This window comes from Excalfactoria chinensis, chromosome 6, assembly GCF_039878825.1.
Source record: "Excalfactoria chinensis isolate bCotChi1 chromosome 6, bCotChi1.hap2, whole genome shotgun sequence".
Classification (NCBI taxonomy): domain Eukaryota; kingdom Metazoa; phylum Chordata; class Aves; order Galliformes; family Phasianidae; genus Excalfactoria; species Excalfactoria chinensis.
In genome coordinates, this window is record NC_092830.1 from 9,464,288 (window position 1) to 9,484,076 (window position 19,789).

Consider the following 19,789-nt stretch of genomic DNA (forward strand, 5'->3'; position numbering starts at 1 on the left):
GGATGGTATTAAAATACCAGAATTTAACTGTGAAATATAAAGGAAGTAAAATGGCAGTCTCTTATTGCAGCAGTGTTAGTCACAAAGCAGCAAAAGGAGTTCTACAAATGCAGTAGTTGTCAGGAACTAAGACAAAAAGCAGTCTTTTTCAGGGGCAGATGTAGTCAATCATCCCTTTCCAGGTAGAATGTGATATGCCACATGTATTTACATGTAATAAAAAATATATATTAAAAACATGAAATCTGGACAGTTAGAATATGTATTTTGAAGAGCTGGAGTTGGTGTAATTCTATGACTAGTAGTGGAAATCCCCCTCTAAAGCTGTTTCTCTTAAGCTATATTCTATGTCTAAATAGAGTAAAATTAGTTGCATTGACAGTAAATGCATCAAAATGTATACATATTTATTCTGGCTTGCTTTATTTTTTTTCCAGAATGGTTTTAGGATTTACTTTTTTTCTTCCAGTTTCCTGCTGCCTTATGGTACTGCAGTTTTGAAAGTCTGACCATAGTAACAAACGTTGCACATTGAGTGGGGTGAGATTGGTGGTCCTTGTCAATCTCCATTGCCAGCTGAGTTCCGCAGGGTACAGGTGGCTTGCCAGCAATATTCTGCACTGGGGCTAATGTGGGTTTCATCTTTTTTGACAGTTTGGATTTTTTGGGAGGAATGTTGCCAAGAATGAATTACGTCATCAGGAAATTATGGGGCTTGTTTGTTGGTTTGTTTGTTTTTTTGGTAATGTACACGGAGTAGTAGAAAGCACTTAAATTATCCTTTAAGATTATCTTAAGCTGATGCAGAAATCTGGGCAAAGCCAGTGTTATGAAGTAGAAAGGTGGCATCATGTGTTTCTTCGGTGTGTTTGGGGAGGCTTAATCCTGGCTGGTGTGAGAAAGTCCTTTCAGGTTGCAGGAGGGCTCCATGTAATGAGTTGTGGGGTCCTTTCCCAGGGCTTACAAAGAGAAACGCACCTATAAAACATGAAAACGGAGTGAGAATCTCAAGTTTTCTGAAGTGCATTGGTAGATTTCCTCATGCTTTTACCTCTGGAAGCATTTGGAATTCCAAGTGGAAATCTTATATGAGGAACATGTTTTTGGCGTGGTACACCCCCATAAATGTCTTTGTCTGTGGTGAACAAATTAGATACCATTTTATCTCAGACCGCCTTACAATGAAACACTCTTTTGAAGACAGAAGATATTATAAAATAAAACCATGTACAGAAAACTCTAATTTTTCTATATTTGAGATCAAACAAAATATTTCAAGATAGCAGCCCAGTGCATGGTTTCATTGAAACTATATTTCCTGTTCCTTCCTATCCTTTAACTAGGTGGGCAGAGCTTCCCTGATGCTTGCAGTGTGCTGGAGTAAGAGCTTTTTTCCTGAATGTTACATGGGGGAAAGGGGAGACATGGAACAGAATTTGCTCAGATATGAGTGCTTTGGGGATGGGAGGAATGTGAAGTGCACATTTTACAGGTCAGCAGTCTTTCAAAAAACATTTTTCTCCCCTGTTTTATGCACTACATTGTTCTTAAAATTATTTTCAGGTCCACTTGAAATGTAGCATGTAAAACCCAGGTCTGTGAACTTGTTTCTCTGTTGCCAGCACTTCTGTGCTTTTAAACTATGAATTTGAAAACAGTGTGTTAAAAGCTGTCTGTTTTGGTGAATGCTTTCATTGTTGTATACAGAAACAAACCAATATGCAAGAATCTTTGACAACAAAACTCAATTATCTTTAGCAAATTTCTGCACATTTTTAAAGGCTGTGAAGCCCTGTGTGGGCCTTGAAGTGTTTCTCTACCTGGAGCTAATTATACTTCTGTGCAGTATAATTAGGATGGGTTCTGCAGTATGAGTGCCCAGGGAAACTGCTTTGGGGTCACCTTGACTGATGCAGTTTCAATAGGAACTTTCTCAGGTACGAGGGCTGGATAAGAGCTGTTTAACTGAGCCAGTGGTAGTATTTTCCTGCTTCCATATTTCACCTTTAGAATGTTCAAGCTTGGTTGCCTTCTGGGTCTTGAATTCCTGCTGTGCCTTTTTGTTGTATATTACAATGCTGCTAATATATCATGCTTTTTAAATTTCTTTATATATATATATTTATATTTTAAAGTCATGCTGTCAAATATTGGGACTTAAGAAATAGAGCTTGCATCTAGATAAAAAAGTATTTAGTATTGCAAGCCTCAGAGGCTGTGCCTTCTCTGCCAGCGTGTTGCTACTCTGTCAAGAGCTGCAGCTGACTGATTTCATGGAATTTATTTTTTATTTATTTTCCATTGGTGGACTGGAGCTTTGGTCTGCCTTAATGTAATTCATTCACATGAAAGAGGGGAAAATGGAATGTAAAATGTTTTCCTAAATGGCCACTAACAATTTTCTTGCTGAAACATGTCAACCTCTCTGTTACGTGCCTTAAGATGTCTGCTGTCTGCTCAGTTCCTATCAAGTCTGTATTCTTGATACTAACCAGTAGCAAGCTTCTTCCCACAAGTGCCTTGTGTTTGCCACTGTTGCATACAGGAACTTTGTTGCTCTTCTTGATGGGGAGAAAGCAATGTAATAGGTGTGACTATGGGCTTTGCTGAGGTTTAAGGCCGTCTTTGGATCTTGGACTTTGTTGATAGTATCTCCAAACACAGTCTCATTAGACAGCTAAAAGTGATTGTGAGCCTTTTTACTTCATGGAATGTGTTGTAAGGTGTCACGGGAAGTCATCTGCACACTCAGTAGGTGGCAATTTCTGCTGTCGTTATTGCAGTTAACTTCATTGCTTTTTACATATATTAGGAGAGGTTTTTGTAAGAGACAAATTTAAACACAAAATCTGTAATACATCTGGTGGTACCTCTCGTGATAGATGACCCATTGGCACATGCAAAGACTTCGATGTCAGTCTTGTCAAGACTGATGATTGCCAATTGAATTTGAATTTAGCACAGGAGTAAGGAAAGGTACTTGGCAGCATGATTAATTACAACTGAAAGGAATCAATAATCCTCTGCCAGTTTCTGTATACATTCTTATTGGAGTTATTAATCTACATAGCCCACAATATTTTATAGTATTATATGTGGGAATAGGAAAGGATGCGTGAATGTGGTTTAAAAATGTAGGTGCGTGATAGGATCTTGTAACTAACAACTACTTAAGCATGCTGTTGAAAACAGTTAACTGTGTCATTCTCCAAGAAAGAGCCATATTCCTGGAAGAAATTAGGTAAATTTAAACTGAGAACAGCAAGAAAATAACATCAGTACTGTAATGATCTGTATTTTTGTTCTTTCTTGAAATAGAATGGATCATCAGAGATCCAGCAGATTTTTGACTAATAATTCATAGAGGAAGATATATTTTAATGACACTTAGCTTCAGTCTTCTTTGGGAGGCGGAGGAGGAAACTAATCAAATTTCATCTGTCTTTCTACAGCTAAAAAAATTATTTCAGGATTCTAAGAACGATAATAACATAATTTTAATAAGTATTGTGCTTTGTGTTTTACCAGTGTAATAGCAATGGATTGTTTGCATTGTAAGACTGTGCCTCATTGTAAGATAAAGCCCTTGAGAGAAGCTTTCCCTGGATATTTTTACATTAGTTCTGATTATTTTCAGCCCTGCTGTTTGAATTTCCTTTTGGCATCTTATTTCAGCCTAGTGTTCCTAAAGTGCTTTCAAACAGAGTGCACTGGAGAGAGATTTAATATTTCAGAAATGGTACTTAAATTTATTTGTACAGTCCTGAGCAGAGCACTCATATACCAGGGAGCATACGGAAAGAAGAAGGTTCTTTTGTTAAAATTCTGCTTCCGAATTGGGAAGAAAAAAATCCTTGCTGGGTTTCTTCAGCTCTAAGTGAACTCTTCCACCTCTCTGCCAGCAACGCTGGCCTGCTGGAGATCACTTCTTCTGAAGAGTGTGAACATTCTCCTGTGTAGTGAATTTCCATTGAAGAGCTCTTAAACATTGGGAGCCTAGTCCTATTATTTTTCTGCTACATTATTGTAACAAAAACAGGTTTTTCTAAGAACGAAAAATGAAATTGAATTTCCAGACACTCTTACTTGTGATTGAAGTTAGATACACTAAAATGACCTAAGAGCTTTTGGCACCAAAAAGATGCAGCGTCCTTCCATGCTTCTGCCTGTGTGGCTTCAGTTCTGTTCATCTGATCCTGTAAGGAATTGATTCAGCTCACTAAGCTTGTAAAGAATTAATACAAGAGGAGGTGTGAATAGTTTACTTGTGTCTTACTGAGTTGAACAACTATTGTGTATGGTAAGTTGATATGTGAATGTGGGTGGTCCGTTCCAACCCAAGCCTTTCTGTAGTTCTGTGACTTTGTTCCGAATTTTGTCTATATACATAGCCCTATTTTAAAAGTATTAAACAAAAGCCTTGTGCTTTATAAAGTGCTCTCTGTTCTCTCCAAGTTGGTAGAACTTGAAGAGGCTATCTGTCTTCTGGTCTGCATTCTCCTAAGCCAATTGACACTACTTTGGGTGATGCAGTTATCTTAACTCATTGACTTCTCCAGTTAAAATTGTAATTCCTGCTTCACAGGAGAGTGCTCCTTCTGTTTGTCTCTCGTTTTTGTCACCTAAGTGACAGCAGTCTGCAGGATAAATGAGAAAGCTGATTCACCTGTTTTCAAATCTCCTCTAATGATTTAAACTGCCAAATAGCTAGTGGTTTGTTCTGAATGTAATATTATTTAATGGAGCTCCTTGAAAGAATTTAAATGGTGAGATAAGGTGCAAGGTATTAGAGGTCAGTGTGAATTCTGAAATCTGCCTTTTGAAGTTCATCTGCATATTACAACTTTGTCGTCTTGTTGTCTGTCAGCTAATGGACTATGTATGAATATGGCTGCTGGGTGGTGGGCTTGATTCCTCCTTCCCTCAGCTTCACTCAAGCCACTGCTGATCTCCATCAGTGTAACAGCAATACAAGTCAGGTCCTGTTACGCTTTTCTTGGAATCTTTTCTCAATATCACATATATTCTGCTTGTGACATGGTATGCCAGATGCCTTCACAGGTAAGAGTTATGTTTATAAGTATAAAGGCAACTTAGAAGACTCCTTGGGTTTTTGTTTCTTAGATCACATGATTCCTTTATCCTTTCTTCGGTATATACTTATTTTATATAATTTTTTTCCTCCCTCCTTGTTTATTAATGCACTAATTTGAATGTCTCAAACTCAGAAATAATTACTGTTACTTTTTGATGAAAAAAGTTTTTATTTTCTATTTTTTCAGCATTATTTCTTACTGTTACTGTATTCATTTTTTATTAAGGTAAATGTATGCATGAACTATTGCACTGCAGAAATAATTCTTTTTTTAAAATATTTTTACATCCTTATCATCCTTTCCTGTTCCCTAGTGCTTAATCATGTTAGGTTAATCATAAAGGACAGAACAATATTAAACAACAAAAAATCCCCCATTCCATGTTTTTAAGTGTCTAAAGCTGTGGTCCTTTCTGTACACACAGCATGAATGTAGGCAGAGGAATAGTTTACATCTTTGACTTCTGGAATTCTCTGAAGCTTTTAAACTGCATTAGCCTCCTGTTGCTAGCAAGCACTTCAACTTCCATCAGTTAAGTTCCAGAGCAATCTGAGATGAGGGGAGAGTAGAATATGGGTCTTAAGTAGATTTATGTGGAAGTACCAATGTTGATGAATAAACATATCAAAAATGCAAGATTTTAGGTTTTCAGAAATTTTCTTGTAAATCTCTAATGTCATTTGAAAGTGACAGGTTGAGTATAACCCTGTACTAAGTCTACCTAGCTTAAGCTTGGTTTGATGGGCTGCTGCGTTAGGACCAGTTACCACTTGCTCTTCCTGTTATTCTTTTATTCTGAATTACTGGATTTGTCAAAGTCTCCAGAGAAACAAATAGGAAAAATAGTTAAGCACAAGCTGTTAAAAAAATAAATAAATAAATAAAATTGGAAGTGATTGCACTGTTATTACATCAGGAAGAAAAATGCCGGGCAAATAAGAGGAGAAACTGATTTTGGTTTGGCACAAATGTAGAGAGCATACAAGACAAAACTGCGGAGTGACAACAAAATGTTTTGTACTTGGATAGAAACATGATGTTGTTGGGTAAACAAGGCTTTGCCAAATACACGGAGTGGGGCATTAAAACACCAAAACAAAATATAAAGAAAGTAAGATTTCAGAGAAGAGGTGGCAAAATAACTGCCCTAGGTCTCCTATTGTGAAACCAAAAAGTGAGACTGTATGTTTTTGTAGCTTCTCTGATTCTTCAACAGTCCGTAAGGGCAGTGTGTTAAACAGAACTGAACCTTTAATTACATTTTAGCAGTGTCAGGAGGTCAATAATAATTGCAATAAGAGCATTTGTGACAAATCAATTATATAACGAAAGCAATTATAACATCATTAGAAGTTTGATAACCCAATAACTTTGTAATAATTACTTCTCAGTTACTCTGAGGGAATAATTTACCACAGGAGCCGCTGTACTACAGCTGTATTCATATTAAAGGCATATTTGAATCATCGTTTGTTTGAACCTTAGCTGGATAGTTGGGCAGAGAGGAACCTAATGAGATTCAGCAAGGGCAAAGGCACCTATTTCTCTAGGGAGAAATAACTGTTGGCATCAGCACAGATTAGGGGCTGACCTTCTGGAGAGGCCCTCTGCAGAGGTAGCCTGGGGTGTGCTGGTGGACAACAGGTTGGCCATGAGCTAGCAGTGTGCCCTAGTGGCCCATAAGGCCAGTGGTATCCTAGGAAGCGTTAAGAATCCATTGACCTGTGGCCAGCATGGATGTGATCCTTCCCCTCTGCTCTGCCCTGGTCATGCCACATTTTAAAATACTGTGTCCAGTTCTGGTCTTCTCAGTTCACAAGAACAGAGAGCTGCTGGAGGAAGTCCAATGGAGGACCACAGGTAGGGGCACTTATGAGGGAACCTGCCTGGCCACTTTCCTGTGTTCCCTACCCTTGGGCACCTGCTTTTAGCAGGGGATTGGATGAATTATCTCCAGAGGTCACTTCCAACCCTTATGATTCAAAGAGTGGTCAGGCACTGGAATGTCCTGTCCTGTCCGGGGAGGTGATGGAGTTGCTGTCCCTGGCAGTGTTCAAGAGTCATCTGGGTGAGGTGCTACAAGACGTGGTTAGTAGCTTAGTGGGTAGTAATGGCGATAGGAGAATAGTTGGACTAGATGATCTTGTATGTCCTTTCCAACCTTGTGATTCTGCACGATTCTGCGATTGGATTTGGAAGAGTAGTTAGAGAAATATTCCATTTCTCTAACTGGGTATTTCTGGGTCCGTGGGTTTAGAAATACAACCATAACGTGCCCTTAAAACAGAAGGATAATAAGGAGGTGTTTCTGATATGTGGTTTTGCCTGTGTGTTGGATCAGTGCTCATTTGATCCAAGGCAAGGGGAGGGCTGTGTAAGACAGGGGAACGTAAGAATAGGAGGCTGCATTTGACAGCACTTGACAAAGGTTATATCCAACACAGAACTATAAATAATTTCATTCCTTAAAATTAACTGCATTACCAGATCATATCTGAGATCCACCACTTCCCTTCAGCATGGTACACATGATAGAAACAAACTGTGAACAAGGTGAAAGCTTTTACCGTTGGGTGATCTTTGCCTACAAACTTAGTGTGAGCTCATGAAAATGTTTATCTAACTGCTCTGAGTTCCAGGTCTTTTTTTCCACTGCAAATCAGACTTGGCTTTTGTTGAAATATGGTTTAAATGTGACTGGCAAATGAGACAGGACAAATTTTCTGAGTATCTTGCAATACGTGATAAGAGCTGGATGGACTTCTCCACCTTCACCTTTTCCCCTTTTTGTTAACTGAAGAGTGTTGGTGTTGCCTGTTCTTACTCTTATGGATGTTTCTTGGCAGCTAGAAAACAAGTTGTTTTAAAAATACCTAACAATTATGGAAACGAAACCTCATCACCAGATAGAAGGAGGATTATTTGAAATTATTGAAATCTGTCATGGTTATCTTAATTTTGTGATGTCTAGAATAAAAAAATATGTAATCTGTTGGCTTTTGATACATGATTTAAGCAAGCTTGCAATTCCTGTCAAGAATACAGCTTTCAGAAGCACCACCTGATACTTCTAAAGTAAAGTAGTAGTGAGTCGGGGTTATTAAAGCTTCTGATGTAAGGCATGGTGATATATCAAAAGGTATTTTTGAAAACATGTCTCAAAAATACCATGCTTTCTTACATGAAGATAAAGATTAATTTAATTCTATTTTATTTTAATATATATATTTTTTCCTGCTGTGAGTTGGATGAAACTAATTTCTGGGAACTGTGCTTGTAAAAGCAAGTAAGGGTTGTGTTTTAAGATTGTTGTGTTAATGCGGTTTGTTAGTTGTGAAATTGTCCTGGTGCAATGAAGAATGATCATTGTCTTTCAGAAAACTCTGTATTTCAGGACTATTGGCTGTCGTAAGCAAACATTTCTAGTTCTACAAATACAGTGCATTCTCTAGTAGCAAACATTTTCTAACCTACAATGATATGAATTTAAATTCAAAAAAGAGTATGAAAAATGTCTTAGTTATTTCTGAGCCTGATGAGGCAAAGCAGTGTATGTTCAATTCATAGTTTCTTATTCATTCTCACCATTACATTGGAAGTTAGACTGTGTAGCACATGCGAGATGTTTTTGCTTGTTAGACAGTTTTGTGAGCTGTTATGTTTACTTTGTAACTACTAACTTTGTTTTGGAGGGGTCCAGAATGTTGACTGTGGCCTCCTTCGGACTAGATACTTTATAGGCAAGTGGAGTAAAAAGTCAGAATAGTAATGCTAGAATTACAGTGCTGTCTTGAGAATTAAAGCAACCAATTGTAGTGTATGATTTTTACTTCAACAGTCTGTTGTGTCTTTTCACAAATGCAATTTTCTAGCTCCCATGCAGTTGATACATATAGGAATGTAGTTGATGAAATGGGGGGATTGTGGGATGTCACTGATCCACAGAAAGAACATCCTTTTCTGTTTTTATTTATATGTATGTATTGGCACCCACCTGTATGGGAAGCATTTCAAATAAAGTGCACTAAAGAGTTGAGGCTGATTTTCTAGGAGCGCAATACAGCAAACAAGTGACAAACCTCAGGTTTCCTGCTCTCCCCCAATGATGCAGAATTCAGGAAGCATCGTGAATTTCATATCCTGCATTCAGTGTGCCAAAGTGTTTGTTTACATATAGTGCTGGTAAAGTAGACCTTGCATTGGGTTCCACTGGTGGTATTTGACATTTTGCATCTTGCTTCCTACATAACATGAGTCTCCTCATCTTCAGATTTCACAAGTTATTTTCTCCCTTCAGGTGGCTAATTGTTAAAAAATAAACATGTTAAAACCTGTAGAGCCTGTGGGAGCCTATTAAAAACTGCTCTCCTGATGAGAAATTTTTGTTTAGGCTTTCAGCTGGGATTTGTCAGTTAATCAGCTTTTAATTTCATTAATACATGACATATTGACTTTGTTTTGTTCCAGGTTCTCAGTCAACATATCAGGAAGTACCAAGTTTAATTTACCCACTTAAAATTCTAAATTCATCAAGCTGTTATCTTTCTGAGACAAACTTTTAATCTCATCAAGTTAGTCAAGATGCATTTTCTATAAACATACCCAGGCTGGCATTAATTACATTACCATCCTTTAATTCTTTGTTTATGAAAATATAACTGGATTATAATTTGTTTAAATTACTACACAGACTGGAGAAACATTAAAAAAAAAAATTAAAAAAATTCCTCTCTGGTGATGTTTTTTCAGTCTGGTTTCAGAATGATTCATATCATTTTTGTTTGTTTCTTTTGGACATCTGATTCATGTCAGAAGATGCTATAATGTTTTTAAACGTTACTAGTGCTCCTTTGCTTTGAATGGAGTACTTAGTTTTGAGTAGGATTGGCAATAAGCATGTGCTTACTAATCAGTGGAAAATGTCTCTTCCTGGCTCAGCTGAGTTCTTTGCATTTCTTACAGGTTGTAGAAAGATGTTCACAGAAGTTTGAGGCTATGACCAGAAGTGGCACAAGCTCTGAGGGTGAGAGGCATATCTTTTCTGTTTTGTTACTCTAGACACAAAATGTTTGTTATGACAACAATAGATGCATGGTTTAATGATGGTAATGTTAACTCAAGAGTCTTTATCTGTTTTATGGAGTTCTTTGACAGGAACTTTGAACTGGATAAACTTCATTCCTTGGAATTTATCCTTATTTGTAGCATTGAATGAATTCAAATCAAAACGTAGGTTACCTGATATCTGGGTAGGTTTTTTGTTTTTTTTTTTGTTTTTTTTTTTTTCCGCAGAGAAAAGTCTGTTTGAGACCTATGTGCCATGAAACAAGTAAATTATTTTACGTGTATCTATAGTATCAGAACATAACTTTTCACATGAAGCATATGTTAAAAGTATGGTGACTTTTTTTATTATAAGCACAGCTTGGACGAAAAACTAAATTGAAAGCCAGTGGAAAGGAAGTAATTGAATACTTAAAGCAGTGTGCAGATTTTGAAGATATTTAGGCAACTAAAGTTGTGTTCTCTTGGCTCTTATATATGAAATTAATGGAAAGAATCTGGATGCTTTTTTAACATGCTTTCAGGAAATGTTTTGTTTTGAAGGCTCCTAAGTCAAACATTAGTATACTCCTAAAAGGTAAGTTAGGTATCATATTACTGGGCATTCACATTAACTAAAATAGGAAGTGAATCATGTTCATTGTTGTTGCATGAATATCACTTTGCAGAAAAGTATTGTGGACATCCTGCTTTCAGTAGGAGCTGTAGACTTTGGTCATATTTCCACAGTGCTTCTTGTGGATGCTTTTTTTCCCCCTTTCAGTGTTCCCCCCCCCCCCCCCCCCCCCCTTTCCCTTTGCAACACATGGAAGACATTTATTTTCTGAATTTTTCTGAAACATTCGACTACTCATGCTAATGCCTCTATTTTGAAATCTCTCCCTCTGGCTGGAGAGGATCTGTTTCACTTAGGATATTTCTGTTAAACATCGCTGAAGACTGAAAAATAGCTGGCAGCAAAGGGCTCCTGTTCATCATGCCACACATCCTGTTGTAGCACTGTGCTAAAAATGCTGAGGGAGAAGCTGCAGTATAGCACATAACACTGAATTGCATCTTAAGGGGAGGTTTTTACCCTACTTTGTTTGCCTAGAGATTAAAAGCCGCATGTAGCACCTGTTCTTTGTTGTCTAATTTCTGATGTGTTAACATGAGGCATGTGTTGTAGCTGTTCAGTTGTATATAGTTTTGTACAGCTGAAATAATTGTATTATTTTAATGATTCTACATTTTGATTTTATTGCTAGACCATGTTTCATCCTGTCTTTGTAATGACTGTGGACTTATTTACTGCTCTGTGATTGGATTTCAGGAGACAGTGAGACAAGGAAGCAAGGAAAACTATTGCAAAAATAAAAATGTTTTGAATTAGGTGAAAACTGTAGTATGTGAGGGGCTTTTAAAGTAAGATTCAGTAATTAACTCTTCATGGACTTTTTTAAACTGCAAAACTGCAGTATGTATTAGCATTAATTAACCTCATATTTCTCTGCTCCCTCCAGTGTAAGATTGCCTTCTCTTCAGTGCTGTTAATACTAACATCTTGGTCAGATGTGTTTGCTTGCAATGGGGACAGTTTCTACCATTTTCTGAAGAGATAGCAGGATTTTTCCTACTGATATAATTTTTTTTTTTTTTTAAGTTAAAAAAAGCTATTTCTATTTCTTACTCTAAAATTCATTCTATTTAAGCCTGATTAAGCAGTACAATCTTTCTGCCTTTAAAATCCTTTCCCATTTCTTTTCTGTTCAAGAGAAGATTTAAGTGATCCTTCATGAGGGCAGGGTAAGCTTCTCAGAGCCTAGGTAGAACAATGGAAAGATGTAAGGGATCTCTAGAAGCCCTTGTGTTTCTCTCTGCATGCAGATGGAAGCAAGCTTAGAACATGTTGCCCAGTGAAGTCACCATTCACCTTTAAAGACTGTGATTTAGTGGCCCTGTTTGGTTTTGTGTTTATTTTTGCTTTTAGACAGTGACTTTGTTGCAAGTAAGATCACTTGGGAAGAGTAATTAGAATTTAGACATGGGAAGTAATGAATTTAATGTCCAGCTCACAATACTTAATAAGAGCCTGATTGAGTTGTGCTGTCTCATCTGCTATGCTAAACAGGGTAACCTTGTGCTATATTTTCTGTTCATCTGTTCTTTCATCACTTCTGGAGTCCTAAAGTTGATGGATGAGTCTTGGCTAGGTTAGGGAATTGCAAAGAGCCCTCCACATTCAAAATTGTCACTGAGAGGTGTCCCTGATGTACAGTATGCTCCCTGCATTTTAGGTTCTGTTGGAGCTCTTTTATGCACTTTCTGTAGCCATTTATCTGTTTGTTCTTTACTAGTCAGTAATTTTATGCTGCATCCAAATGTTATGATGTATAGTACGCTACTGGAAAATACTTGAAATGGAATATTCTAAGATGTACCAAAGAGTACTTAGGTCATGTAATTCATGTGCAAAGGGATTGACAAAGGTTAGTTGTATATTACCTGCTTTATTCAGACCATATGTACTGCCTTTGAGGGGAGCTGAAAGCTGGCCACTGGTGACTAGGTTGAACAGGCCCCTTTTCTCTTTAGTTCAAAGAGTACAGTTCTGCTGGAGAGATGTGCACCAGCAATTTGAACTACTGAAAGAAATCTCCTATTGATACTGATTTGTTTGCCCTACTTTATGTACCTTTCTAATTTCTGTAGTAATTATTACACATTCTCCTTTTTTAATGGGTGGGTTTAAAAGCTTATAGCAGTGTCCTATGCAGTGTATGTGCTGTATTCCTTTAACTAAGAAAAGCACAGATTTCACACTGGGAGTTGAAAGAGTGTTTGTTGTTCCTATTAAGGGCTTAAAGTATGTTATTTACAGCTGGATGTTATAATGTAATTAATAGGAGGTAGCCAGAGAGCACTCTTTGACGAACTGATTTAAGGCAATTGAGCGGCAGACAACCTTAGCTAAAAATGTCAATTTACAAATGTGGTTTGGGTCAATAGCAGCAGTATCAATTGCTTCCAGAAATCAGGTCACTGGACTTCATTCAGTGTGGTAATTTAGGCTAGTTTATGTCAAGACAACAGGTTCTTTCTTTCTTTCTTTCTTTCTTTCTTTCTTTCTTTCTTTCTTTCTTTCTTTCTTTCTTTCTTTCTTTCTTTCTTTCTTTCTTTCTTTCTTTCTTTCTTTCTTTCTTTCTTTCTTTCTTTCTTTCTTTCTTTCTTTCTTTCTTTCTTTCTTTCTTTCTTTCTTTCTTTCTTTCTTTCTTTCTTATCACTTATTCATTTAGAATCTTTCAGTCTTCAAAAATTTTTGATGAGTGAGTAATTCAGTCTTGTATGTGAAAGTGCTGAAGAAATGCTAAATTCATCGGTTAGCAGTGTGACTTCACAATTCTCTGCTATGCCAATACATCTTCTATTTGTTTGCAGTAAAATCTACAGATTCAAAATAGCTTTGGGACAAAGGAGATGTTACAGCTAATCTGAAAACAGAGTTTATTCTCGTCTTGTGTTATGAATTACAAAAATCCATAGAGCATGAAGTGGGCAAGAGAGACAAAATAAATTACACCGTTGTCATTAAAACTTAAGAATATTCCAGATGTATTTGGAGAAAGAAATCCTAGTAGTATCCATTTCGTTTTTCATCTTGCATGCTTTTTAGTATTTTTAATATGATACCATAAGTTTTCTTATCTGCTTAATGCTATTACATGTGAACAGCAATTTTCACCTTAGAGCTAATAATTCATTACCATGAATTATTCATAACTGACTGAGAAGAGATAGAGATAAAAGTTCAGCCAAAGGTGAGAGGACATGTGGCCGATCAGGAAGGGAAGAAGAGAGGAGCCTCTGTTCCTAGTCTGCTCTGTGACCTTGGGCAAGTAACTTAATCACCAGCTTTCTCCATTATTCCTCCTATCAGATGCTTCTCTTGGCTCTTTAACCTCTGAGCTGCTTGAAGCAAGGATTGTATCATGCTGTTTACACGCAGTGTGCTGGGGCCCTAATCTCAGTTGAGGCTTCTGTGTATTACTGCAAAACATGGAGAACCAGCACAATTTGTGTGTATGTGTGGGAGGAAGATTTGTAAGATGAAAAAAAGTAAAATAGAACAGTTGCAGTGGTAGCTTATCGCTTATCCTGGGAGTGCATATAGCTAGAATGACACAGGAAAATTAATGCCCGTTGTACTTGCTTTAGACTGTGACATTAATGGACTTGCTAAAATTGTAATAATATATGTCTTTTAAGGAGTCATTCTGGCAGTCTGACAAACCACCATTTAGCTCTAACAATCAGTTTGATCCCCATCCTGAGCCATAGACTTGATTGCTTCTCGAAGACTGAAGTTGAGAAAGTGTCGGGTTAGAATAAATTAAGAAATTCAACTACAGAGAGACAGAACGAAGTGATGAGAGGTTACTGTTTCCACGCTTCTTGCTGACCGGGCTTGCACCATCCTTTCTGCCATCTCCTTTTCTTTAAATCTTAGTCTTGCATATTATATTTGTCACAGTAATAATTTGAGCTTGTCCACCTCCCACACAGAGATGTTTGCTTCTTCCCCACTTAATGCACTGCATAGAATTATTCTCCCCAACTAATCTGTCAGCTTGTTCATTATCCAATGTCTGACAGGAATGTGGCTGTTAAACACATGGGAGTAAAATTTTTGGAATTTACATGTTTAGTCTTCTGCTCAGCGAGAGCTATTAAAATTTGTGATGCTCTTTCAAAATAGGGGCTTTTTTAGTCTTCTGGTGAGAATTGTTAAGAAGCAATTAATTATTACAATCTGTATGATATTCTTTTTTTTTTTTTCTTTTTTTTTTTTTTTTTTTTTTTAATAACACAGATATAGATCTCCCACCTTATCTGCCTGCTGTGTGGTATTTTAACCTGTACTCTTTGTGTATAAACTACAAGCACCTTAGGGTTCAGGCTGTTTTTCCACTTCTCTTTGAATAGTGACAAAGCACACCTAGCGCATTTGTTCTTTACTCAGATGTTTCCATTGATGCTTAAAATCTTGCAAAAGTGTTTGTATACAAAACGTGAGAATTGCTTATTCCAAACTTTGTGTGAGGTAAAAGATAGTGCATCTATCTTGAATTAATGATTTATTCTGTGGATGAAGACATGGTTTTCTTAGAAGTGGACTTAGTAGTAGCAAACTGGAATAGTATGTTTGGATGAGGAGGGAGGTTTTATGAAAAATAATGTCATTTTCAGTCAAGCAGTCAGCTTAACTCTTGTAAGATGGCAGTGATTCATATTTCTGTGGAGATAGGATCATACAAAGTTGGAAGTCTAACTTTTAAGTATTTAATGTTTGAAGTTATAATGTTCAAACTGAATACAAGGATACATTTAAGATTCTACAGTGCAGTGTTCCACTGCTCTTACATATCCATTGGAGGACATAGTTTATTACACACCAGTTCCCTACCATTTCTGCAGAACTACTAGGACAGTGCTTTTTGTGTGAAGAAGGTTTATTGATGCAATTCCTTCATATGCCCTGGATACCAGTTCCTACAAGATGAACTCTTACTCAGTTGCTTCCTGCAAACTGAGTTGGAAGAGAGACTTCTAACAGTCTGTCTGTGCTGCCGTCACATTATTTGCACTCTTTGGAAAATATAAGTGAGGAATAGAAGAGTTAATGGAGAAAGGGCAATTTGTGTAACTTCTATTATGAGATGCAACTAAAGATATATTTCATTTCTTTAAGGATATTTATTCAAATTATGCTTTTTAACTTATCTGTCTTTATGGTGGGATTAAAAGAGTATTAGAACCTGTTAGAAATCTAATGTATTATCAAAAAAACATTTGAACTGAACTCTTTCTACCTGTGAAATATTCCCTTCTCTGATACCATTTACAGAATGTTTTTGAACTGTAATGACAGGAAGGGAATTTGTCTCCTTTAGAAACTGTTCACTAGATTAGAGTGGTGGGGGTGGTTATTTCCAAATCTGTGTGGAAGTGAACTATGTTTGGTAACTCCTGCAAACAGAAAGTGTGGAGGTGAGAGAAGACTTCTCACTTAAATTGGAATGAGACTGCTGGCGTTACAGAGACTATTTAGAATGAAAAAACATTGTGTAAAATACAGGAATAATGCATTATTCCTTCAGGCTTGCCAGATTTCCCTGTAGTTGCTTATCCTATATTTATAGCATCTATTACAGTAACTAAAATGAACTAATACTGAATGAAGACGTAAAAGTCCTAAGTCCTCGTAACGCATATTCCTTTTCACTTGAAGTTGTTTTTTTTTCCCCTCAGGCTGAATATTGTTGAACTTTATTTATAATTTTTTAATAAATAGTAGTTGAAGTTGTCATTCAAGCTGTCAGTCTTGTTGCTCAGGAAGAACTGTCTTTACATATTGAGCAGTTAGGTATTCTGAAATATATGTTTGCCAAATTGCAACTTTGTGATACAAGTTCAGATTCAGGCTAAGTTTGTGTATAACATACAGAAACTCTTACCAACAAATTTGATACTGTTATAAGAGTTAGATACCCACAACACACTTTAGTTGTAAATTCCCATTCGTCACTTTCACTGATAAATTCCTGAAAGTTCTGGAAAAATTCTGGCAAATTTCTCTGTCTTTGTGCTCAAATCCTGGGGCATCAGCATGTAAGCTCTGCTCTGGGCTAAGTTAAATGCAGTTTTCACACAGGAAGAAGTGGGATTTTGGAATGGAGAATGTTCAGGGTGGGAGATTACTTTTGCTTCTGGTGTATGGAAACTTGAGGTTTTGTATTCGTAAGCATTTTGTTGGAGTGTTCTCATGGTTTTGTAATGACAGTGAAATCTCCAGTATGTTTGTAGATGGTGTGGTGTAACAGACCCAACTGAAAATGCTCCTGTGGAAGTGCTGTATCATGCTGCGGTGGTGTTTCCATTACTTTTGAGCACTGTGGTGGTACACTTTTTCATGTTCAGTGCTGGAAAATTGGTCACTGCACACTTACATTTAAGCACTGTGACCAAGATGTTTTCTCTAACTCATTTATTTCCAGCTTGATCATGTAACTAGTTCAGGAAGCTCAGGTTAAGAAATTTCTGAGAATGGATCAATAAGGTTGAATACTCGTAAGAATTTTCTGATAAATATTTTCAAACAGCAGTAAGAGGTGTGTTGCTAAGGACCTACCAAATGGAACCCATGGTGATGAAGGAATGTCTGCATTCACTTTGATGTGGCACATATTCCAGTGTATTGGACCTGATAGGAATACAAAGATTAAAACTGCATTCATTTGCAATTTGGCATTTTACAGTTAGCCTTTCATGTAAACCTGAGAAAACAAAGCCATGGTGGAGATCTGGCTCTATTCTCCTTAGCATATGCTAATATCTTTTTCTCGATGTAATCTTCTACCTTGCCTAAATAAACTTTTAAATGCATGTTTTCCTCAAGATGCTCATAGAAGTTTACGTTAGTCTGCAATGTTCAGCAATTCCCAGATAAATAATACCAGAAGTCACTATGAATTGTGTTATCATAAAGGCTAGAATTACTTATTTCCTTTTACAATTTAAAATGTAGCGCAAGACACTCCAGGGTAGAAATAACATTTCCAGCTGGCCTGATTTGTGTTACTAAAAGTAACAACAGCAAAAAAAATTATTGCCTGTTATAGTTTGAAGTCAAATATGTACCTTATTACTAGGGCAATCAGAATGCATTTCATTGCAGTGCCCACCAGGGAAAAAAAGTGGAGGTTGAAGTGAGAACTCACCTTATTGCAGATCATTCTGGATTGTAAAGATTTGGTAATGAAAGTTAGACTTGAAAATTCATTGGAAATGTCTCTGTTAAAAGCTGTCATTATGGAGACTGATCAGATGGTGCAACTTCTCAGTTAGTCTTGTAAGATTTCTGCTCGTTTTGACCTTCTGAATTCACTCTTCTGTTCTGTTGTCTCTCTGAGCAGCTCAACTCTCTCTTGCTAAAATATACAAAAATATAAATCAGCCAAAAGCAGTATGCTTACAGCATTTGTTCTGTGTGTCATGGTGTCCAGATTGGTGGATTTGTGGTTATACCCATGACACAGAGGCAGTGATGCTTTGCGTCATATTGTGGTGTGTAGCCAGAGAAGTCTCTGCAGAACTGTGGCTTCCATGTTGCATGTCTCTCTATACCATGGCATGCAAGGAGAAGCACACGCTGGAGATCAGTGCACCTTGGCAGAGAGATGCAGCAGTTCGACTTCCACAAAGGTTTTCTTTGGTTTGCAAGTCTGAGAAGTCTTAATAAATTTGCTGCCTGAATTGGTTAATGCCGTTAACTTCATCTGACTCTGCAATATCATTAAAGTGATAGAAGATTGAATAGAAAGATATTGATAGATATCTATTGCATCCAAACTGTTTTAAGAGGAGTCTTCCTCATCATTACAGAATGGAATGAAAATCCAAGTATACCTTAATTTGCTTTGTTAAGGTATCCTCACATAAAGTAGTGGATACTAACGTTCGGTGTGTGGATTTCTCAGTGTATAAAACTCACTGATTCCTTTGTAAAATGACATTAATTTGTTTCAAAGTGCCATAGGTTGCTTATAGTTTACGTAGATGAGAAGAAAAAGAAAGAACTGGAGGTACAACTCACCAACCATTAATGTTGTAGTGGTAAAATAAGATATGGGTACATTTCTCTTTGTGAAGAAAATGTAAATTCTGTTTTTGCCAAATTAGAATTGGGTGCCTGTTAGCTGTAGCCACGATGATTTGCAGGGACAATTTTTTATGCAGAATTTTGAAAGCGTTTTGCTTATACTGAATTTCCCGGGTGAAAAGGAAAGTAACGTGTTCAGTATTGAGAACAAGTTTTTCTTCTTACGTTTTGCATTGACCAAGGTAAGCTGGTTGTTTGCTATATCTGAATTGGCTCAGGTTTTGGTTTTATTTTTTTTTTTAAAGAAATATTCTATGTTATCAGACTTAAATTTTCAATGTTTCTAACTAATATTCCTGCTAGGTTTTTTAAAAAAATCTTCCTTTCTTTAGGAGATGGTCTACTCGAGACGTATGTCTGTCTTTTGCAGGCATAGCAGTTGGTCAAGTGAAAGAAATTCTACAGAAGACTTTGCCTGCCTTTCCTCTTACACATCCTTTGTAAGACATACTGCACAAATGGTAACATTTTTGGTGCTGTTGCTGTTAGAATCACTGTACAAACCAGCCATGCAATTGGTTAGCAATCCTTCAGTAAAACTGAAAATCTGCAACGGGATTGCTTGAATCCCATTCAAGGATGCTGAACGAATCTCTGTTATTTTAAGTTGTTCCATTGATGATACATTTTTTGAGCCATGCTCATCTATTGAGCACCACCTTGACCCAGAGAAAATTTCCTGACATCATCTTTCAGGTCTATTTCTTCGTATCTGTCTGACACGGGGGCTCTTTATGTCCCTGAAGTGAAGCAGGCTGTATCTTTTAAAGAAATGTAGGGAATGACTTCTGTAGTGGGTATTTCCAGAATAACAGCAGGGTTTGACTTTGTTACGTTTCCTTAACCTTAATTAGCTAGCTTAGCTGTGTGGGGTTGTATGTAGCAAAAGCAGAAGAGACAACAAATGTGATTTTAGCCTAAGGCTAACAGT

General features: G+C 37.0%; 1 protein-coding gene across 17 annotated transcripts in view; it reads left to right on the forward strand.

Moving 5' to 3' along the window:
* Positions 1 to 19,789, forward strand: part of LOC140253758 (protein FAM13A-like) — a 212,353-nt gene that overhangs the window by 20,945 nt on the left and 171,619 nt on the right. For 16 of the 17 annotated variants that reach the window (XM_072339572.1, XM_072339569.1, XM_072339561.1 and 13 more), the window contains one exon: positions 10,059 to 10,119. Coding sequence is in view for 3 of the 17 variants with exons in the window: in XM_072339576.1 (XP_072195677.1) it covers positions 10,059 to 10,119 (61 nt within the window). In the remaining 14 variants the exon portion in view is untranslated. Of the gene's footprint in view, positions 1 to 10,058; positions 10,120 to 10,717; positions 10,738 to 19,789 lie in introns of those variants that run through there. The other variant, XM_072339566.1, reaches the window with a different exon arrangement.